General features: G+C 36.4%; 1 protein-coding gene across 1 annotated transcript in view; it reads right to left on the bottom strand.

Annotated features, from left to right (window-relative positions):
• Nucleotides 1-2,692: 2,692 nt before the first annotated feature.
• CACNA2D1 (calcium voltage-gated channel auxiliary subunit alpha2delta 1) overlaps nt 2,693-24,816 on the bottom strand; it is a 364,004-nt gene continuing 341,880 nt past the window's right edge. The window contains exons 29-40 of the mRNA XM_035901091.1: nt 24,054-24,140; nt 23,617-23,684; nt 22,276-22,314; nt 20,953-21,024; nt 20,189-20,341; nt 20,037-20,089; nt 17,172-17,227; nt 16,899-17,028; nt 14,752-14,864; nt 11,623-11,705; nt 10,228-10,316; nt 2,693-2,729 (exon numbers count right to left, since the gene is read on the bottom strand). Coding sequence (XP_035756984.1) covers nt 2,693-2,729; nt 10,228-10,316; nt 11,623-11,705; nt 14,752-14,864; nt 16,899-17,028; nt 17,172-17,227; nt 20,037-20,089; nt 20,189-20,341; nt 20,953-21,024; nt 22,276-22,314; nt 23,617-23,684; nt 24,054-24,140 — 980 coding nt within the window. The remainder of the gene's footprint in view (nt 2,730-10,227; nt 10,317-11,622; nt 11,706-14,751; nt 14,865-16,898; nt 17,029-17,171; nt 17,228-20,036; nt 20,090-20,188; nt 20,342-20,952; nt 21,025-22,275; nt 22,315-23,616; nt 23,685-24,053; nt 24,141-24,816) is intronic.

Below are 24,816 nucleotides of genomic sequence, written 5' to 3' on the forward strand. Positions count from 1 at the left end.
TCAGCACTCTAAGGGAAGTGGGATGACAGCAAAAGCTGTGATTGTTTTCTGCAGCAGCATGGCTTTGTGCCATCTTTCTTTCTGCCTGCAGACTCTAATCAAATCTTTATTAAGTAACTCAAAATATGGCCTACCAGCATAAGCAAATAATTCCACGATGTTAAATAATGCAACTTTGCCATGAAGGGTTTCTTTTGGAAAGCTAAGTGAAAACTATAGAGAACTTGTTTAATATAGTGACAATCTTTCAAGAAATTAAAAGAGCAAAATGCAAACTAATATGTATTTTCAGTAATCTTTCTTAGAGTAAAAGCTATGAGGGTAGGAACTATTGGCCTACTCCTACAAAACTTGTTCCTCCCATAAAATTTCAATTGAACATGTTATGGAAAAATACTGGATGCAGTCTCAGCATTAGAAAGACTCAAACCAATTTTTTATCAGGTGGTAACTGGTGGTAGGGTGAAGAAAAGTGCAGTGATGTGACTGGAAGGAAGAGCTCCCATATTATCAAAATTAGCTCACCTTCCCTGAGGAGGACCTGAAGTCATCCAACACAGTTAATTGTACTTTTAACTCCATGACTTTACTAGAGATATTTTTTTAAAAAGCTAAATCCGATCACTGAACAAAAGGTCAGGTTTTATTTTTTTCACTCACTGTATTCCCAAACATGAGAAAATATATAGCTGGAGCCAAGGTACATGAGAAAATCAACGAACCAGCCATGGGTACACCTACAGTAGAGATCTGATCTTTTAAGCCATGCCATGGCTTTGAGTAGCTTCTTCAGTTTTCATAGGATATTAATGCATGCCCAATTATTTCTTTAAGCTTTTGGCATGATCAAAATTATATCAATCAATTGCCAGCATATACATACCAATGCTTTGCATTTTCTTATTTTTTTAAAGAGCTAGTGTATTGTGCCATGTTAATATTTGCATATTGCAGTTGTTAGCAGAATTGTACAATACCAGCAGAGTTGCACATTCATTGGTTTAGCTGTCTTGCAATACTGTTTAGTTCTGAAAACTAGAAAAAAGCGCAAATAATATTTTGCATCAACACTATGCTACACTGTAATATTGTAATTTACTGCACCAATCTGTATCACCAATGAGGTTGTATAAAACCAACTTCTAAAATTATTATTCACAATCAAGTATCAATGTGCATACATATAGATTCAAGGCTCCCCATTTGTTTAGATTTTTTCTAATCTCAGCAACCAGGACATTTTGCTGTTAAATATGCTACTTTCAATAATAAATAGCAACAGCAGAAGTTTTAATATTATGGGTGTTTTTATATGAAGGAAACAAAGGGGGAACCTGATATGAACCTTAGAGAACATATAGTTCCAAAAATAAATGTGTTAAATCTCATTTTTATATACTTAAAATATCTGTACACAGGTTTTCATGTAAGATCATAATTCTGTAAAAAATCCAACTCAAACCTTTTGTTACAATAGCTAAATTTACCCTATTTTCTCAGCTTTTTCATTGCACAGTATATTCAGAGCTCTGTTTCATAATATAATTTAATATTATTTGATTGCAACACATTGCAATGTTCAGTTTCTCACACAATAAAAGAATCACTCGGTTACCTTTTCAATGGACTATACTCTACCATCAAAGAAAACAAACTGGAAAACAGTAACATAGCATCATCATCATGCAAAATACCCTTGGAAACCAACGTTCAAATATCACAAAGACATTTTTTATGCACAAGCATTTTTGTTTGAGCCTTTGAAGGATTCTGCTAGCTTTATATATAACTGCATTGTGAAAAGGAGGTGAATATTACACTGAAATTAACATTTTTCTGACAGAAGATGACACCAAGTTTAAGATGAGAATCATTTTTTAGTGAAACTCTCAAGCACCTTTATATTTTTAGAAACAGAAGTTTTCTTCCTCTCTCCCTCCCTCCCTTTCTTCCTTCTTTCCTTCCTTCAAACTACCAATTTATCAACATACCAAAACTTAGCTGGCTACATGATTCATTTTTGAAGAATAAACCACTTATCATAAAGCATTTCAATCATGCTGAACTTCTGATGAAGACTAACCAATGTTTTCATTTTACTCAACTAGTTTGGACAAAACTGATGTTCAAAGCAGCCATCATGGTGCTAGTAATGTATACTGGGGAGTACATTTTCTTTTTTCTTTCTTTCTTTTTTTTTTTGTTAAATAATTCTTCATGTAAAAGAATATAAGTCTTCAAGATATCCAAAGCTTAAAAGAAATGAAAATCATATACATAAGCTATTGTCAGGGGAGCCCTTTTACATAAAGTCATCAAGATTATAACAACAAACAAACAAACAAACAAAAAATCTTAGATTCCCCAATGGAGCACGTACAGAATTCTGTTCAGGTGGCATAGATGATGCAGCATTCACACACGTTTAAGGATCCGACACTCCAACATGCAGCCACCGTGGGTGCCTTTACGAGTCTCACAACAAGTGATAACCAGACACGAGCACTGCTGTTCTGCTGCTGTCTGAATAGCTGACCCTTTTTTAAAATGAAACTGAGGCTATCATTTTGGCCAGGTCTTGATTAAGTTATGCAGATTTTGGTTTAGCAAGGTCATAACTGGCAGTGTCTGCTGCCAGATAACAGCCAAAGCAGGACCAACTGAATTCCTACCATAGACCACAGTGATGGACTCAGACCAGAGACACCACCGCAGTCAGCTGAATCTTCCTGTTGACAAGAAAAGAAGAAATAATTTAACATTAATTACAACTAAATGTCCTGAGAAGTAATCTACATTTTAGTCTTCAACATTTTGAACTATCCTTGAGGCATCCTTTTTCGTCTTACATATGTTATTTTGCCTAAAATAACAGCAAAATAATTCCTGGAAATTCGTCTGATTTTTGATACAAAAAGTGGCATTACTACATTAACTACAAGTATGGGAGGATTAAGTACTTACAAGGTTTACTGCCGTCACTTATGAACTAGATGGGATAATTATACAATCAAACAAGAAATGTTATGGGATATACCTGGGGCCCCACTAAACCACATCTATATGCCTTAAAATTACATCATTTTGGAGATTTTGAGTATCACTTCACTGCAAAGAAAGTTGGAAGAACAGATAATTTTTCAAGATTATAAACAAATACCAGAATACGTTCATGTCCATTTCATCAACATGATCTCACATTAAGATGAATATGCTCTGCAGGTGAAGATATGATCAAAGAGAATGAAAATCCTTTCTCTGTCTCTGATGCTGTATTCAAGTACGAGAACCAAATTTTCAGTTGGCTTTTTGTACACGTTTGATGCAGTCTGTAGAGAAGACACCCTCCAGTTTGAGGGCTTGCTTTGAGCTGCACCGCTCTGTCATGCATCAGTGGACCTAACGATTCATTATGCCGCACAGCAATCACACCTCTTTTTCCCATTCCTCTTTACCATTAATTGCTGTTATTTGGTCCCACTTTGCCTATAATACATAATACCTTTCACGTTATGGACTTATTCATTAGTTTGCCTGAAATACACCTGATACCTGTTCTGGAGTCTGTAACATGTTTACATCTTCTTGTTTCTTAGGAATTATACAATCTACATTTAGCTGCCTAAAACATTGGGACAATGTTCCAGCCATCCCCTGCACTGTTCAGTCCACCAAGTCTGAGATTCATGGGTAGCTCTGAAGGCTGAAAATATTTGGTCTTCCTCTTGTTTTAATTGTATTCTGTACCCATATTATTAAAAAAAAAAAAAAAAAACACTTTCCATTTTTTAAGAGATGCCAAGCCTCCAAGGACAAGACAACAGCGTAGGTAGGAATGGACTTAGGTATATTAGGAACTGGATAAACTTCTTGAACAGGAGGGACGTGCAGGGAGGGACAGACTGCACCTTAACAGTAACAGAGTCTGGCTGCTAGCACAGAAATTAAAAAGGTTTTAGAACTGAAAGCAAAGGAAAACCAGCGAGCATGGAACAGCTCCTGGTTCAGACTGACATGCCACTGAGGCATATGTAACTAATACTCAGTGTACCTCAGAAAAGGCTGGAGCGGATAAATAATAGGAAGCACCTTTCATTTATTGGCACATGCTTAAGCAAAACTTTCACGTGCTTCTACACCAATGATAGGAACATAAAATTAAGATGGAGGATTGAAGACAAGTCATTGATGAAGCATGCCAAAATAATGCATATATCAGAAACCTGGTGGAAGGACCATAATCAGCAGGACAGAGAATTGTCAGGCTACCAACTTTGTAAGAATGGCAGTGTAGGGCATATAGCAGAAGGGTAGTGTGTAAAGGATAATGCAAAATGTAATGGCACAAAGCTATTACAGGAAAAGGAAAGTGTGATGGAATCTCCATGGGTAAGAAATTTCAGAGTCTAACAATAAAAACGTAATACTAGGATTGCACTGCTGACCACCTGATCAAAGTGCCTGCCTGATATTGTCAAAGTGACAATACCAATTATGAAATGTTATGGGAGATTAGAGAAGCCACATATAGACTGCATCAATGCCTTATCAAAAAGACATGTAGAGATCACATTTTGGAGTATGATAAATGACCGCCTTTTGGAACAAGCAGTCTTCGAATCTTTAGTGGTGCATGGGGCCCTCTTCAAAATTATTAGTAGAGAGCTGCTCTGTATAGCTCTAGTATAGCTCTAGCAGCTCCGTAGACCACAAGGCAATCAGATTTAGCATTGTTGTGTGAGAGATCAGGCCAAACAAAATCCAAAACAAAAGGTACCAATTTCAAGAAAGGGAACTACGTGAAAATTACCAAAAGCAGTTAAAAAAGCCAAACAACCCCAAACCCAATAAAGCAGAAAAAAACCCTTACCAAAGAAACAAACAAAAAACAGAAAGCAGGAAAAAATCTAGAAGCAGCATCACAAAAAGTGAGTCCTTCACAAGGACCCAGAAGAATATTTAGAAATATTGCATTAGATATCGAGATAAAATTAACGCCACAATTAGAACCACCACTTGCCTACCCCCTCCCCCCAAAAGCCAACCCCAAAACAGATGAAAAAACACCGCCACCACCACCCAAAAAAACCCAAACCCAAAAAACCCCAACCAAACCAAGGAAACATCCCCGCATGAATCAGTAGGAAAATTAAGTACACTGTCATAGGGAAAGTATTTAAGAAATCAAGTTTACTCAAATGGGCAAAACCAGGAAAGCACATAAAAATGGCAGATTAGATATAAACAGGAAATTAGGAGGGATGACACAGAATTTTTTATGACCTCCTTGCAAAATATGATGAATATAATAGTAGAAATATTTGAATAAATCAAAAGCGTGAAGCCAAATATGGACTTAGGGCAACTGCTTGATAACAGAGGTGCAAAGAGGGAATTTGGGGATTACAGGGCATAGCAAATTACTTCAATGACTTCTTTGTCAGTTTTAAGGGATGAAGACTTTGAGATTCCCACCACAGAATGCATTCTTTAAAGCAGAGAGGTCAGAGGAATCAGAATCAGTTTGGAATAAATACATGGAAGATCAGATAAAGCAGACAAATTAGACTCAATACGTCATCAGGAATTACAGCATTCACCAACAGTGTCCTTTAGAAATTTGGATGTAAAATAAAAGAAAACTAAAACCAGCATTCAAGTTCTGCAGAAAAAAAAAAAAAAAAATCATCCTGTCCTAAAGCAAACAGCTCACATTAGCTGCCATCCTTTATCAATAGAAGCCATTTCCAGACATGTCTCTCTCATCTGTTAACTTTGTAATTTAGTTCTATAATTTTGGCTTAGGCTTTTTTTTTTTTTTTAATTGATTGCATCCTAGAAGTTCAAAATTCCTAAGGTTTCCGGTCAACAAGTAAGTCATAAGTGAACTCTGCTGCACCAGATTTGGAGTAGGATGCTAAGATTTGAAGATGCACTGAACTTTCTGGTTTATTTAATTTGGCTCTGTTGCTTTTTGCATCTGCATTGTGTCTTGTCATGTATTCAAAACACCTAAAAATATCCCTGTTGCTTCCTCCTCACAGTGAGTACCATCAGAAACAGAATTATCAGTAAAGGTTTCTTCTCACATTAATTAAATGAATAGTACTTAGTGTTACCTCTTGGTGTTTAAGATTCTTATCACTAAAATTAATTAGAAGAGTCATCCTTAAAGAAATAGTTTGAAGTAAAGCACCAGAGAGGGGGGAAGGGGTGCTCCCCCTTCCAACACAGGGAAGATGTCTGGAGTGTAAGTAAGAAGTAAATTGAAGGTCTTAAACAAGATTGTGCTTAATCAGATGGGGAAAATATCATTGTAGTGAAAATGACATCCAGTATGGGTACGGAGTAGATGGACCTCCGCATGTAGAATAATAGAGTACTCAGCTTTCATGTCATTTCTGCATTAGACCAAATACGGGTAAATTATGTTGATGAATTAAGCCTACCACTATATGTGCTTGAAAAAACTCCATTCTGCTGCCCATTTCTATTTGCTTTTTGAGATTTTTTTTTTAACTACATCACAATTTATGGGCACTGCTTTTACATGCAACAGTTTACTATGTAATATTCCCATTGGATTGAAAAGAAGCTGCATCCCTGGAAACATTCAAGGCCAGGTTGGATGGGGCTCTGAGCAACCTGATCTAGTTAGCGGTGTCCCTGCTCCCTGCAGGGGGGTTGGACTAGATGACCTCTAGGGGTCCCTTCCAACCCAAAACATTCTATGATTCTATGATTCTATGATTCTATGATTCTATGATTCTATGAAGTTTTTAAAGGATTCACAACTTCACAACAGTGGAGAATGTCTTGGGAAGCCTCATGCAGGACAGGCATCATTTTACTATGAATGACAGAGTTAAGCTGTACTAGACGAAAGTATGCAAGGTTTATACACATATTTCAAGGTTGGTGAGATTTTAAACTCATATTGATCAAAGTCACATTGAATTTCTGAGGTTTGTAGACCAATTTACAGTGGTAAACCAGCATTTCTGCCAAGAACAATTTCTAAATATTCTTTCTGGAGTTGGTTATTCTTTTGTGTGCTAAGCCAAGACAAAAATAGTAGTGGCAAAAAAAGGTACAGTAAATCCTATCTAAATTCCCTTTCCTCTCTGGCATTGCACATTATAATTTTCTTGTGTGCTTTAGCTGATGTGGAAATCACAAGAAATGTAAAAAAATAAAGGAGGAAAATTATCTGATTACATGCTGATTTACATAAATCCAAAAAATCAACAGTTTTATGGAAAAGAGTGGGATCACATAATTAATTTGGAACTAGATTGAGCAAAACATCAGTTTTGAGTGGTCTACAAGATGTCTTTTTTGAGAACACTTCCCCTATTCCTGAACTTTAAGAAAACTTCTCAATCCTGCTAATGTTATTTTTAAGATTTCTTATAACAAATTACATAGCATTATTTTATCTTATCTTTACCTTATCTTTGCCTCTGCCAGTGCAATTAGACACTGAACTAATTTTAAGCAGTTTCACTGAAATTTTCCAGCCCATTACATTGGTCACCACTGCATTAGTCACACAGAAAACCCGAATAACCAACAACTCTTTTAGTTGTCTTCAAAATAATATTCTGTAGATATAATTTCTCTTTGGAAAAGAAATTGGAAAGAATACTCTTTAGCCAGTTTCATTTCATCAGAAGTGCATCAGAAATTTCTTGCATTATTAAGTCACATGCCAAATTTCCTTGCATGCTTCAGGTAGAGGAGCATCAAATCCAAATGTCATCTCTTTCATGTCATGCCCTACTATGATAACTCTAGAGAGGGTTATTTTACAACATCACACACTGTGAAAATTATTCAGCACTTGCAGAATGGAAATGAATGCTTTTATAAAACCTTGCATTAATTGTTGAGTATCAAACCCACATATTCATTGCTATATATCAACATTTCCTTGGAGGCAGTGTCAGTCCAAAATTTTGAAGACACACATGGAAATATGAATACATATATATACACACACACCCCAAGTCTAACACACTTGTTACTCCTTTAGACATACACTATAACTATTTAATATACTAAAACTTTGCCTTGAAACCTTAATCACTTAACAGAACCCATTGTGCTACACTGAGTGTTTAAAGGGTAAAACAAAATCTGCTGAAGACCTTCTGATCTGGCCTTTGATATCAACGGGTTACCTCAAAGTTATACCTTTTATAAGCATGTATTTTAAATGCTTCATATCACATGAAGAACACCTTTGTTTTTACTCAAGAGTCATTTCAAGTCCCAATGCATGGTCTTTCACAAATTTTGTGTCACCCTCCTTTGTTTGGACTACCACAGAAAGCTGTCAATACCCATACATACACCCAGGATATAGCCAATCCCATCAAGATGTATACAGTTGTCTGGGCTGCTAATCACCTTCAAAGCTCTCACAGACATCCCTCGGAGCTGATGGAAATAACACATTCCCAGAAGTGGCTAAAAACTTGTGGAGTTCTTCTCTTTATTCTCAGACACCGCAAACAAAACCAGTGTGCATATACAAAGTATGAGCAAGCTATTCAAGGGGGTGATAAAGGCTATTTTGTTATCCTTGATGAAAAAGAAAACCAGCTGCCATTATTGAACCTGATCAGCTGGTTTGTATCTGTGTTGGCTTCAGTGATTTTAATAAAACTACACAGATTAATGCCCAGTGAGAACTCATTTCCAAAATCACAAAGTTATTAAAAAAAGGATGGATGAACAAAATTACCTTTATAACTTTCTGCTGCCAAAAGTCTATCAGCTAAAATTATATTTCATGGGTTTCCCAGTATTTTGTCTTGCCTTCCTGAGCAGAGAGACCATTTTGGACATAAAGAATTCAGCTCAAGGTGAGTCTCTGATGCTTTATGTACATTGGACAGTAGCTTCTTAATTAAAATGAGGTTTCTTGCAGAGCAAATTGCATGAGTAGAACATGAGATGTTAATCTTCCAGATTTTAATGTAAATACCACTCGCTTGGGGAAAAGGACTTTCACCCTTCCTTACAACCTTCAGCCATGGCTGTGCAAGTTCTTATGTTTGCTAGAAATTAGATAATTTAAATACAGAGTAGGAAATTTCAAAATTTCTCAAATGCAGCTGTTAAACAGAACTTTAAGCTTTTTTTCACTGATATTCAAGTGATATTAATTGAATCTCCCCCCAAGTATAAAGACAATATAAATTATTGAGAAAATGAGTGTTCTACATTGTTACACTTTTCAATATTTTATTACACTAACTCTGAAAAATGACCTCTAAATTTCCATTTCTGCCTCTCTGTCGGCTTTACCTTGATAGACATGTTAGTATCTCCCTCTAGTGGTTTTCTGAGTAATAATATTGATCAGAACCCCCCAGTGTACAAGGTCATGAATTTTATTCTCTTCAGCTCAGCAGTTCTCTTGCATACATGTCACTAGCACAGCAGTGCACACTCTCACGCCATTAAATGCAATGCAGTCTAAAATACCAAGGCTTTCATTATGAACCCCAGCGTCTGCACGAGGTCAACATGCAAGACTTCATGTATCTATGTATTTCATAAGAAGAAAAAACCCACCTTCTGCTGCAACTAGGCAATGAATATGTTTAGGTTGCAAAAAATTAAAAAGTAAAAATATTATTTTGCTGAATTCATAGTTCAACCAATCTGATGCACACTATTACCTTCCATCATTAACATTTGTGTTAATTTGAATGCAGTGAAAACTCCTTACTCTTCTCAATAGCAACACTTACTCTTACACAGAGCACTCATCCTTGCTGTCCCTAAGTACAGCTTTATTTTCACAGGCATTAAAGTCTTGTCTAATTACTTTGTACCTTTGTATGTCTGTGCGCAGAAAACTTTCTTCTTCTGTTTTGTTTTAACAGGGACAAGGGAAAAACGTTTTGAAGGGAATGACACTGATTCAGGTGGTACATGTGCAATCTCAAAGAACCAATGATATAAACCCAACAGGTTCCTATGTCTTTGTATTTGCTATGGGAGAGGCCCTTGTGTTCTGTAATTGTGATTTACAAGGCTCCAGACAGAGTTTTTTCATATTTAATTTCCCTTAATATTGCAATAGTAATTTGCTCCAGATTGTCGCTTTTGGGACTCGCTTCATTCTGTTTTCTTTTGTATGCTTAGTAAGTAAAAAAGTCTGCTAATTTTTTAAGCCAAGAACAAAACAAAAAATTAGAGAAAGTAACTGACCATCCACACCACATGAAAACTTGCAGAAAAATGAAGATAGGAGCAGACGTCATGGCAGAGGCACGACTCGTTGTGCATATAGGCTGATCCTATTAATAACGGGCAAAGTAGCAAGTAGAGGAAAGGAAAGAAAACACAGAAAAAAAGACATACGAGATGAGATATCATGCAGATTGCTGGCAGTTAGCAGAGTTAATGTGAAAGCATCCACCCAAGAGCAACAGATTCACAGCAAATTTTGCAAATAAACTTAACCAAAACAATCCACTCTTACAAAACACAGGACTTACACACTGATTAGCACATCAAGCTAGTGAGCAAGAGTACTTTCACACACAATCGTATCAGGAGAATTTGAAATATTTACAATGGCCAAATAGCTTTTGGATGTTTTTTCAATTTTGTTTAACCTTTATTGGCCAGTAAGAAGGCTTCGTTTTTAACATAAAATTTGGTTACTAGAAAAATGCACTGAATACCAACTGCCTGGACTTTTTTAACACAACTGGCATCTCAGTAATTGTGCTTGATTAAAGAAAAACAGAGAATATACTGGAACAAAACTTGGTATACAGCAGCTATAGCCAACTAACTGCATTAGTTTTGAACAATCTTTCCTTTGCAGAAATGGGATGAGGCATTACAAATACATTTTAAAAGTAATTATTTTATATAATGGCAGGTACTTCCTGGTTCAGTACTTTTTGTCTTGAAATTTACTCTGAACAATTTGAATTCAACATATTCTCTTTCATACAGTATTTTGAAAGGTAAGACAGAGAACATATTCAAAATAATTTATGTATGTGGCACAGTTAGAATTTTTCTCCTTCAAAACTGTGATGTATACAATACAGGGAGTATTAAACAGCATAGTTTTGCTGATTTCAGTAAAGCAATGCACTTTTATACCTGCTAAGAATGTGACCTAAGGTCAATACACTCTTGCAGAATTACGAAGAGGAAAAACATCCTAAACCAGATACAATGTTTTTAATCATTTAACAACGCCTTAAATAAAATTTGAAAACACTAATATAAAAATACTACTTCTAAACCAGGATTATAGTCTATTTGTGAAAGCCATAGAATTGAATTCCACAGCACTGTACAGAGACCATCAGTTTTATGCTCGCTGATGGCTTTTTTTTCAGTGGGAATCATGTGTGAAAGTACAATGGTTATAGGAAAGGCAGATAAGAAAGCAGCTGTAAATTTTATGTTAATCATGGGATACTTGAAATAGAGTGGCTATGGTCTACAGTGAACAGTATGTTTAGTGATAGATAGGTTACCAGGCACCAAGGTACTTTTAAACAGTCTTCACTACTCTTCTAAAACAACGCTACAATTATTTTTAAAGATAGTCGTACAGTCTTACAAGTTCAATTTTACCTGTTTGGCTTCATCAAAACAGACATCAGGACCCTTTCTGTATCTAGGTTGTTTGACCATTTCACAAGGATTTGGCCCTTCATCTGTTTCTCTGGTTAAGGAGCATATGACTGGGTTTTGTGCATTGTATATTAGCAGGATTAACATTCTGGTTTTACTTTCATGGGAGAAGAGGAATTCTATGCTAATGCAGATAGTACTGAAATAAACATCAATAGTCACAGTTTCTTGTTTAAATTAAAGAAAACTGAACAAAACTAACCCTCTGGATAAATAAAAATCAAATCTCCCCCCCCCCTTTGTTTTTACACTGCTTTAATCAAGAAAATAAACATCCTGCGTAACTTTTTAGAAACAGTACTTACAGAACTGTACACAAAATAAAAATAAAAGCTGAGGGTTTTTTTAAGATTTTCTGTATTGCTTTAATTAGCATTGCATAAATATTACAGAAAGTATTTGATAAAGTAGTAAACTTTTAATGGTGCTGATTGGTATAGCTTACGTTAACCATTGAGTTCTGCTAAAATGAAGATGCACAGTAAAAGAGAGGAAGCCTGTTTGGAAAAGTAATGCTATATACAGGCTGAAAATTCAGTGAAGGCCTATAAGAACTATGGGTTTTATTATGTGTACACCTATATTATCTCAAATAATATAGACAAAATCATCCCACTGCAGACTTCGATAGTAAATGACAGAAAAACTAACCAGATCTCATTGGCATTTCAGTGGTGAAGGGAGACAGAGAAAAAGCTGTCCAAACTAACAGCAGAACAGCAGGATAGAAATGGGAGCAGTGACATGCTATTAAAAGCTAACTGTAGATGTGAGGAGATGCTTTAGCTTATGTCTCTGAAATCTGTAATTGCTGATATTTAAGTGTAAATACTATGTTTCACAATTGCCACAGGCTAACAAGGGACACAAGTCATTGCAGCGCACTTGAAAGGCATGGATATGGTAAACTGCTAAATCTTCTTCTGCTGAAACCTGCTTATATTACCGTTCAGTATGTATAAGCTTTTTTTATTCCACTATTGGTAGTACACACATTAAAGCTAAGCTAGAATGTTTTAAAGAAATTGAGCACCAAAACTTTACTTATCTTAGTAGCTCTAACTTATACCTAAAGCAATCCCATTCGTGCACTACTGTGGATACCATAGCAGCTTCATTGCAATGAGTGGAGATGCCCAGTGGAAGAAAAGGCAGGAGGACAGGGAATTTAGTTCTACAGATCTACATCTGTCTTCATTCAGATGTTATCAGACTCATCTCCCCTTTCCTCTGCCGGGGCCCAGCTGAAAGGGAAGTCGAAAGGTAGAAATATTCTAAAAGACCATGTGCACAAGTAAAGCTGTACCAGCCAGAAGGAAGCAGAGTCTAATAATAACCATCTGAATAGCACCCAAAGGTCATTCTGTCTGCTTGTGTGATGTTATGCTACATCTGCATTTCACAATGTACCTTAGTTACAGAAAAGAGAGAATAGCTTAGTACTGCATAGCTGGAACAAAAATAAAATAGTTCATTGAGTCAATATAAGCCCACCCAGCTGCTCTGGCTGCCATTTGAGGTCATTTATTGCTTTCTAGAAGGTTTGAGACCCACAGGGAAATGCAAGTCATGTGCCCATTTCCCATCAAACGTGCTTCATTTTCTGTAGCAAGTGCTGTCTATAAATTCAGTCAGAGGCAACAGTTAATCAAACTGTCATGGACTAGAGCCAATTAGAATATTAGGCTGTGTTTACATAGTTCTGTAATGACATGGATATTGCTTCCACCCCAATATAACTTTTCAGCCCAAGCGTAGATGGAATTCCAGTTTTATTAATGTGGCAATGAATGCATTGCTTGTGCCAAAGAAACACAATCATCTCTACTACCATCTGCTTTTCTTTCAGGAATGGGAGATGCTGTCTCAACTAACTTCCTGAGAGGGACCAAGGTATTACTAATTGTTTTCGATATTCTGTCATAATAATCAAAGTTATTATGTGATTTACCATCTCTGGCATGCTGTCCTCAAGCATATATAGCAGAGAGAAATTGAGGTGAATTCCTCCTGGCCTAGGATATGTGTACGTTGGTTTCATGTATTTCCATCACAATCACCTACAGGTATCTGCTGGAGTGAACAGGCTAAAGGCATAGAGATTGGCATGAAGGTGGCTGTAAATTAGAACAAACTTCTGCATGCTTTTAGTTTTAATGCATGTGTTGCGAGGACTCTGCTTAGCATATATGCCACCTATATCTTCAGCCAGCTCTGAAGAAACTCTATGCTAGCTGTTGGATAAACTCTAGCCTTTGATGGTTAAAGCAGTTTCCACAAGAAGTAAGTGGTTCTCATTGGCACTGAGCGCACACTCAAGTGCCTCCATCACTTCACCTCAGTCTTGCAGGCATCAGTGCGGCATCCCAACTTTTCATGACCAAACACTCTTATTTTGGTGTTGCCCTTTTTTTGTTGTTTCCCTAGACAGACATGCCCATGTCTTTTCTAAAGGCTGAACAAACTCAGGACTCTCAGGCTCCCCTTGCCAGTCCTATATTCCAGATCCACTATGTCAGTGTGGTACCAGGGTGCCCCAAACTGTACACAGCACTTCAGATGTAGTCTCACCAGTGCTGAAGAGATGGGATGGATCAATTCTCCTAACCTGCTGACTACACTCTTGCTAACATAGCCCAGGATGTGAATGTGACTGGCTTTTTTTACTGGAAGGCACCATGCCAACTGATGTTCAACTTCTTGTCCATCACGATCCTCAAGTCCTTTTCTGCAAAGCTGTTTCTAGCCATTTCACCCCCAGCCTGCCCAGCTGCATGTCATTATTCTGTCCTGGATCCAAGACTGCATCTGCCTTTTGGAAACTTCAGTAAGTTCCTGTAAGCCCATTTCTGTTTAGGTCCTCACAAAAACCAGCTTTGCTCTCTACCTCAATGACTGCTGCTTCAGATGATTTGTGATATCACCCAGAAATATCTGCTGCTTCAAATACTCCAACGGCAATTATGCTACTAATGTGTACATAAACAGGCCATTTTTTCAAAATATATTCCAGTATATGATAGCCAAAAATCAATCCACACTACTAAGTAACGTGATTTTAAAGGATACCCGGCTTCTCTGCTTGCATCAGTGGCTTTGGGTCACAGGAGCGGCACAGCAGTTGGCTGTCACTAATAATGAATACTAGATTGGTGTTTGAAATCTTCTCTGCATGATAAAGTCTGGAAAAAAAGCCAAAAAAACCCTATGTTTAAATGAAGCAAGGAAATCCATATTGAGAAGGACACAGAGTATTGCAATAAAAGTAATCCAACTTCACAGATTCAGTCTGCCTGCTACTGTTTATCTTTTCCATTAGCAAACAGCAAGAAACATTTGTAACAAATTTTGTAATCTTTTGGACATTTCCATGGTTCCCCCTTTCAACTAGACTTATTAGTGGAAAAAATGGAAAAGAGCATAAAATGACTTTAATTAATAGCTAGCTTTGTACTGCTACAACAGTAGCTCTGCTGAGAAACAAAATCCGTTCAGCATCAATTCTTCCCCTAAGAACACTGAGAAAAACCACAAAATCAACCAACCAAACAAAACCCCAACACATAAACCCATCTGTAAAAAGGGTGAGAAAGAGGTTTAGGGTATGGATGCTGTGTACTGGATGTGTATTTGTTGTATTTTTCTGTACATATAATTCCTTTAAGTCAGTAGGGTCATTTCCAATTTATAAATAATTGAATAGGCAGCAATATACCTTTAAGCTACAGATACTACACTTCATGCCTTAGATATTAAAGGTAAGGATATTTCTGGATTTGTCAAGGATAATTTTCATGTACAATTTAAATTTACTGGAAAGGCAGATAGACCTTCAAAAAGCAGAGAAGAAAATCTTAATATTTCTTAGTCATTAATAAAATATATTCTACCTATCAAAGAGGTAAATTCAGGACAATCTAACAAGCTAATTGCTTTTAGTGGATTCCAAATACATTTTCATACACATACAAAATAACAAGAAAGTCTTTTCATATAGGTGGTTACCACTTTATATAAGCAGAGTTTTATTACTTAGGTGTGAATTGATCAGCTTATTTCTGAAATTCCGTAGATGATGAGCTCACACCACTGATTGGGTACAATAAAGAGGACAAAATACCTGTTAATTAAATAACTGATGCCGTGATGACATATCTGGTTGTTTTAACCAGCTTAAATTGTTCTTTCATACTCATTCCTACACTGTGGCACTATTTTTGCAATATTAGCATAATAATTTCTGTAGTCTTTCAGTAAACTGAAGAACTCCTCTGAAAACTCCCTAGAGTTTTAAAAAAAACCAAAAACCAAACCACAACCAAAAACCAAACCAAAAAAACCCTACAGAAGACAAAACCAAAACAAAAAAAAATATCAGCTTAATGAGTTCTCTGCACAACCAGGTACCACACAAACACAAGCAACATGGAGGAGGAAGTACAGAAGCAGAAAAAATGTCTGTGTGTTTTGGCTGTATTCGCCATTCTCCACTGTCCTCTGCCTTTCTTTCCTGGCTTGAAATATCATCATCAAGGAGTTTGATATCTGACTGTTAATTTTAATTTCTAAGACATTTTAAGAAACTCCCAATGTATGCAAAATTCCAACCCAGCAGGCTTTTGTAGGAACCACAGAACTAGGTCCAAGTTGCTATGTTTCTCAAGTATCCAATTTTTTTAACATAACATTAAACATCATCTTGAATAGGCACATGGAGTCTGAAGGCTAATTCTTTTAATCACAAAACAAAACAGCATGGTTTGCTTAATAAGACCCACAGCTCTTAAATCATGAGCACTATTGACTAGAAGGTAAATTTGAAGATAAATTGCATAATCTTCTTGACCATCAAAAATTCCACTACATAACCAGATTAAAGAAAATCATCTCCTTCTGAATATTGCAGAACGCCTTTAAGTTCACATAATAAATTGAAAGAATACAAATTGTAACAGAGATAGAAATACAATTTTCATGGAACATATAAAGATTATAAAACAAATATTTGACAAAAATATTTCTATAATTCTTTAATTATTAAAACTAAAATTAATTCTAAACAAATACAAAGAGAATGCAATTTATCATTTTACTGCCTATATACTTCTTAGTCTTCCTTATGTAAGTTTGGTGTAATTAATCCAAAATAAATCTTTTGTTCTTTTGTAAAATAAATTAGTATCAGAAAGTTATTATTTATATTGAAGAAATTTTACCTGGAGCAGTTTATACAGTCTACTATCCCACCAAAGGATTTATCATCGTTTTCAAAGAAATACTGAGTTTGCTCAGTGATACAGCTTGTTTTAGGCAGGGCAGCACCAAAATCATCATCTTCCATATCAGCTGACAGAAAGTAGAAAATAAATAAATAAACAATGACATTTTTAAATCACAGATGCAATGGGGAGATCCAAATATGGCCCCCAGCCTAGATTCTTACCTTCTACTTCACTCAAAGTTGACTCTTTAACATTCTCTTGACTTACCTGCTTCAAGGAAACGTGGAAAAGTCAAGCTCAAAAACAGCTGCTGTAAGATAGACCTGAACACAGAAAGACAATATATATTTGTTAAAGGCTCTTTGTTTTCTTCGTATTTTAATGGATCCTTAAAAACTACTCAACTAAGAGTTACTAGCAACAAAATCATCACGGCTTATTATGCTTTTGCCAGTTATTAAAGCTGTGTTTCTTTAAACCTTACAGTTTGACTCTGGTTTTCTTCTCACACTTTCTCCCAGGTCTTTTTTCACACTAATCTTTTATTCTGCTGTTGAGGTTTCCTATCATTTGTGCCCATAACTCACATCACAGAAATGTTATCATGCCATCCAAGTCCTCCTTTCACACCTCTGCGGGAGGTGGAAGAGACATCTTGTGGCGTTCCTCCACTTGAACCAACCAGAACTCCTTTTGAACACACTCAGGGAAAACGTTCCTGAATTGGATACTTTACACTGATTAAGGTTCATTAAATTTCCAAGAAGGAGACAAACACTGGAATATTACAAGTATATCATAAAAATCATTACTGTAGCAGTTGACTTTTAAATCATCTCTACTCCTGCTCTTGTGGTATGGAATATATTTTCCTCCTAGATGCTGCTGAAACACTTAGGCCTAAGGATCTCCATTTATTTCAAATTATTTTCTTCACTCAAGATTATATTTTTCCTGGTTTATTTACTCGCAGCAAGTACCAGCTGGCCAAATACATGACCCCCTTCCCCACTACCAAGCTGTCATAACAGGAATTGCAACAGTTACATTCCTTGACTCCCTGCTTCTGCTTAAACCTTCCTAAGTTGTAGTTTCTTGTCACCACGTTTTAGGTTTGCTTCTACCTACAAATATTCCCTGATCTCTCCTCATCTCGTCCTGTTCTAACGCCTGTTCTGCAGAGAGAAGGAACTGTATAGCTTTATTCAACACCAAGATTTTTTCCTTTTGTCCTTATCCAGCATGATCCACGTGTAAAGAAATGGAATCCGCCCGTCACCTTTCCAGTGGAGGCATTGCCTGAAGGAGCTCTGGACTCACAACCACAGCTTTGTGCCTTGAATCATCAGAGGGACAGCGCACCAACTGTCATGGATGAGAAGAGACCTGATGCCATTCAATGGTGGTACAATTTGCTGACAGAAAATAGTAATCCTTTGTACGGGCTTACCACAGAATTTACAGGGAACTGACTGAAAAAGGCAGTCTGGGAAAACTGTAAAATCTTCCGAGTTAAAAGAGCATGAAGGAGAAACGATATGTACTCTCCTAACTAAATGCATTTAAATTTTGAAAATTATCACTCACACCTTTATCCCACATTGTTGTCTGAAACACTATAGTTTTTTTTAATAACCCAGTTTCTCTTATTTCGCTGCATTTCCTTTTGCCAGGTGCCTAACTGAGTCAATTTTTGGTCAGCCCTTTTCACTCTGCTCGCTTAATGGCCTTCTCTGCCTGCTTCTGACCTAGATTCCATTAAAAACATGTCCATAGAAAGTACTTTCATGTGGTGCTTTCAAGTTAAACATCACACAAAATAAACCTCAGGTCTAAATTGAGTCCAGACCACTGAGTCTGATTTGAACACTGATAAACTAAAGTTTCTCTGTTTGAGAAGAGCTCAAGTTTCTCTTCTGGATTATTGCCCATCTCCAGTTTTTGAGGTTTGCTGTTGTCCAAGAAAACCGAGATTTTTGCTGTTGCAGTTAACAAAATGTAACCAACAATAAACCCCAACATACAATCTTCATAGTGCTATCCATGAGAAAGTTACTGTATGTTTGTTCAGCTGCTATATATTTTAACTCTTAGCATCATAAAGTAGGCAATTTATTCCAGCTTGATCATTATTACAAAAAAATAAGCATAATGAAATTTTAGAAAAAGAGACAATCTCCAAGGGTGTACTTCACACCAATGCAAAAGTATCACATCCGTCCCCATTACTTATCCCAATATGGTGATGGAGGAAGCAGTTGATAGGGATGTCTACCTACATGGCTCTGAAATAGGTTAAATTATTTCTGTGGCTATTATTAATAATGCACAAACCAAAGTCAAAAGGAAAGAAACGTCCTAAATGGATTTTTGGTTTTAAAATGTATCCAGTATTCTGCTTGTGAAAGATAAACCCAATTATCGGTGTAATCCTGCTTCTCTCAAGGTCAATCCCAAAACTCCACAACAGTCCAAATATACCAACTTTTCTCCACAGCTCTAGAAAATGCTAGGACAATGACTATAGAATTATACAAAATGCTTTATATATATTTGCTTCCGTGAAATGGTTCAGTAGTGCTTTTCACATTACATTTCAAAGAACCAACTAATAATTATCATGAGAACCTTTAACTGAACTATGCCATCAGAAAACATATTGGTTATCCTGTATTCTGAAGCAAGACTTCTTTACATTTTGTAATAGAGAAGCTTCATGTGTTTTTGTAAAATGATTCACTGAAGAGCAAACATTGATTTTCTTATGACTTCTTGCTAGAAAAAGGGAAAGATGATATTCTGAAATAGGGAACCAAGTGATCAATAACTCTAAATGCAATAATTTCATCTGAACCATCACATCTGTCAATCAGACTTAGACCATTAATCCCAGCTCTACTTCCCGAAGCTGATTTTGTAGAGTGAGAACACATAATCACAAAACCTGGCAAGAGTAGTTTTGAATTCATCACTAATTTTTCCAAGGTGTTTGGAAACATAGCTGAGAATTTTCACCATGAGAAACTGCAGAAACAAAGGCTTCAGAGCAGTTTTATGGGGGGGAAGACTGAACAGTCTCAACCTACTGAATAATTCTAGTTTGGACATGAAGACCTACACACTTGTACTTACCAGGCAGCTGCTGAAGCCCACCATCCTAGATGCAAAATATCCGTTATCGTAGGCTGGGAAAAAAACCAACAGAGATAATGTTATTTGTATAAACAATTGCAGACTTTTAAGGGAATGGTAGTCACCACATCACCGCACAAGGGGCTACTGACCACATAAGCAGAACGAAGTCCAGCTCCTTGCTTTGGTTCCTCTTCGGGATCGCAGACCGATTGATAGTCATATGACTTATTAAAGGCATACAGGGACATGTTAATCAGGTTTCTCATCAGGCCAGGATCAATTTCACCAAAGAATCTTCCAATCTGATGAGGAAGAATATATGGAGATAAGTTAAAAGTATTTCCAAGTATTTTCCTCATAAAAAAGTGAACAGTTCTGACTTTTTTTCCCCACACACTATTTTTTCCTCTACACAACTCATCTGGTCTTGCTGCTTATGTATTTATTTCTTTGTTTGACTATTTCTCCCCCAAAAGCTTGTTTGGAGAACTCCAGTTAGACATTAAATGCACTATCAATGAGACCACCCTGCTTGGGGGAGAACAAGAGGAATATGAGAAAGAAGGTGCCTGGATGCCATACCACTTGCCCTTGCCATCACAGAACCATCAGCAGCCTACCAGCCTCAGGGCAGAGCACAAAGAACGCAACTTGGTAGAGGTCTGGCATCTCGAACCATAAACAAGTCTGTGAAAAAGACTGACAAAATATCTGGAATTTCTGATATGGCAATATTTTTTTGCAATTCAGAAATGTTTTTCAATTTCTGACCTGTTCTTTCAAACTCTTATTGGCACAATATATATAAATAAAAGAAAGATTATATTAGGGTGAACTGAGAGTGAAATGATATTTTTTTCTCATAAAACTTCTCCTTGCTGTGTTTCATGTACTGCACTTAAAATATACATACCTGTTGTGTATATTCATCCCGATTTGACATCAAAAGAAAGCCACCATCATCAAGGATAACACAGTCCACATGCTATTATAAGAAAGTAAAATAAGTTTTGCAGGAAGGACTTGTCATGAGAACACTCTGTAAGAAACTATTTTTTATTCAACACTTCAGAAGTATCTTCAAATCTATGTGGCTCAGGCTAAATCACAACCCCATAGCCAAGGGCCAATATTAAGCTATAATAAGTAGCATTATCAGTATTATAAAAGTTTGTGCAGATCAAAGGCTTATTTGTGGCTTAATTTCATAAAAGTTCCTTTGTAAAATTTTATTTGCTCAATAGTTTGTTAGCTCTAAGAGTGTTATATCAGATTTAATAAAGTCTGATTATAATTGAATCTCAACTCATAATAAGGGACTACAACTTCTTGTGTCCTTCAGCCATGCTTAGTCCTTTTCCATTTGCAGCTTTTAATGGTGAAGGTCTTAGGGGCAGACTCTCAGCTTGCTAGTCATGCTTATTTTCACTTGCCAAGGACTGTAGTGGGTTTCTTCCAGGTGTCAGGTGCAGGACTGGGAAGCCCACTGTTTCCCTATGCTTTGCACTTTGTAAAAGATACTTGCAGAGATTGGAGAGATAGCAATGAGGCCAAATAGATAACCTCCCAGAGTGCCCTTTTTGCTGTAATTCCTGCATTTAATGATCTTCACACTCCACAAAAGAACTCACAGAAGACCTGAACAGAGACAGCTTTTAAGCACATGGCAGAATCTGATACTGTGATAGCCCCTGAAGCTGTGCTCTCCTGAGTGCTAGCAGAGCTGTGGGATCCCCAAATCCTGAACAGGCTGGGAACAGAGAAATGGAGGATCACTAATGACTGTTGAAGGGCACTTCATGTACTCTGGTGCTTTTCAGTTTGCATTTACCCTTCTCTAAGGTACTCTTCTTCTAGATTTCTTTTTCTTAGTTGTTTTTTTTCTTTTTTTAATTTTTATTTTCTTTCCTCAGGATTCGTCTCTTGCTTAGAAAATTACCATTATCTTTCTCACACATTTTTCTTCACATCATTCTCTGTTGTTCTTACTCTATTGTGGTTTTTTCCCCCTCTTGTTTTCATAACCTCATTGCAATCATTCTCTTCACCTCACTTTTATACCCTCTTTCACCCCCTTCCCTCCTAATCTTCATCTTTCTCAAGACACAAATGACTAAGTCCTGTTTTCTGTAAAATTAACCCTCAAAAAATAATGATAGTTGTCTTACATAGATCTAGAGAGAATGAGTGAATTTTCGTAATCTGCCAAATATTCATAAACTGAACATATTCTTACCATACTGTTTCTCTCACAGCCACAGATTTCACTGTTGCACTAAACAACAGAAAAAAAAATCACTGAAATGTTTCCAAAGAACCTGTATTTCACAGTCATTAATCAATAAAGACAAGAACAAGTGATTTGATTTTCAATATCTGCATATTAATCAAAATTAATTTTGAGCATATGTTGTTTATCAGTAATATCCCCGTGAACAACCTGTATTCAGTAATTATCAACAGCACAATCTCTATTGTTTTCAAAGTCTTTTTAAGAATGCTCAGTGTATTAGAAATAAATAGTTTGGGGGACTTGTCAGGATGTCGGTGTTGGGAATACAAAGCAAAAAAGAAAGAACACGTGCATTTCTATGTGTTTGGTGTATGGAAATAAAACCCAGAAAACATGCTGCCAAGTATCTTTTTTGACCATGAAAAGCTTCATCAGTTTCAAAGCATGGGAATCTCATGTGACAAAGGAAGCCCACTATCTCCAGTTATCTTTTATGGCTTTGAACACTAACATGTTTTTCTCTTTTTCTTGCAATATGTGTATACACACACACATAACTCTCACCTTGCATTATGTTCTGAGCAAAACAACTACCAGAAAATGCTGCAGTCATTCATCTCAAATTAATTCTAAGATATTCCTCTGTCTCTTTTTCAGTTATGCATTTTTGTCCTTAACTGTTCTGACATATAGGCAACACATCTGCCTACCCACTGAACTACAGCTCTAACACCTACAACAGCCAGTTGCTGTTGTTCATTCCTGTAATATACAACCAATCAAGCAACATTGCCTCATCCAATTGTTGCACAACTGTCTCCATTTTGTGCCTCTCCTTTCCCAATGTACTAATAATTCCTTAGGTTTTCTTTCCATTTAGCCTTTCCTCCTTCCCAGTTACACCTAAGTATTAGATATAAGGAATGAAAGGGTTAAGCACCTATTTCATTAAGTTCTGTTAAAATGCTGTGATGCTGGTTGCAATATAAATCCTTACTGTTCACTGCTTACCCATCCTCCTTATTAAATAAAAGTACGATTCACCAATTCTTTTGCAGATTTTATTCACTGCTACGGCATAATCTTAGTAGGGAGCCTACTGGCTGGAATATGTAATTTGTCTTTGTCTTTATCCATGTTCTACAATTATGAAAGCAAGAGACGTACAAAATACAGCCTATTTCAACATAGATTTATTTTGTGCATTTGGATGATTTAAATACCACAACTACTTGGCAACTACGCATCAGTGTGACTCTGGCACAAAGAGCTATTAGACCTATTTGCATCTGAAGCTTTGAGAAATGCAAATAAAGTTCAAAAAAGACTTGGTCAATTGCTTACCAAGCTCTTGATTGTGGTTTTTGTGAAATTTTCCATCCAGCTGGTTGCGTCAATTTTTATTCCAACAACTAACAAGAAATACATGAAAGTCTTTTTTAGTAAAATGAAAAAAAAAAAAAGGTAACTGTAGAATCCTAAAAAAAGAAAGGAAAAATTATAACAACATCTAAATGATTAAACTAGAAAAGGGCAAAATACGAGTTTTGCTCAGTTGTCTGACCACCAACATCCTTCATGAGACTAATAAATTAAGCACTCTTACTCAAACACAACCAGATCTCTGGCTTGATTTCCACTAGCAAGATTAAAACAGTCTCAGAGAAAAGGATATTATATAAAGTGAAGTTCCTTTGAAATCTCAATTACATTTCTAATTCACTGTTGAGCAACAAACAAATAACTAAGGTATTTAGAGTTTCAGCACCACTCAATCTTACCTGCTGGTTTCAGAAGCTTCCCATTAATTGTTATTTCCACAGCCTTGCTTACCATAATACCTGTTTCATAGCTATTGGCACCGCTTTCTGAGAGTATAGAAGGGGGGAAAAAAAAAAAGTTAGGATGATATAAAAGCCTGAAACTTAAACTGAAATTAGTAATTATTCAAATACACAGAATGATTCAAAAAAATCCTTACTCAAAAGCACTGGCCCAGCTGTACCATACATTTATCACCTGTAATAGCTCAGATCACTAACATCTGGATGACTAAGGAATACTTTTGTTTACTTTTCTTCATTCACTTTTTGTACACGGTTTCACTGCTTCATAAAGTTACTGTAGGCTTTTTTTTTTTTTTTTTTTCCCCTGCAAACAGAGCCATAATAGCTTCACACATGTGAGCAGCTCTGTTAAAACCAGGATCAGAGCCAAAGATTTTATCCTGCTGTCGTCTGTGTATTTTTCAGTGCAGGGTATACTGACACCACTCACTAACCAACAATTACTTCTCTGATGGACTTCAGCCTGTTTTCAACACTGCTTAGTATGAAAAAGCAAGTTAAAAGTACATTCCCTGGAGCTCTTTGAGGAACAACAAAGGCTTCAGGGAATTTAGTTAATTACCTTGTTAATATTTTATAGAGAAAAGATGCAATAAATAAGTATGAAATAACAGCAATAAAAGATCCCATATGTTTAAGAGAGGAGTATGTCATTTGTGGTAGCATCTGCTCATAGATGGGCTTGGCAAGGTTAACG

The sequence above is a fragment of the Egretta garzetta genome, unplaced genomic scaffold, assembly GCF_000687185.1.
Source record: "Egretta garzetta isolate BGI_Z169 unplaced genomic scaffold, ASM68718v1 scaffold148, whole genome shotgun sequence".
NCBI lineage: Eukaryota > Metazoa > Chordata > Aves > Pelecaniformes > Ardeidae > Egretta > Egretta garzetta.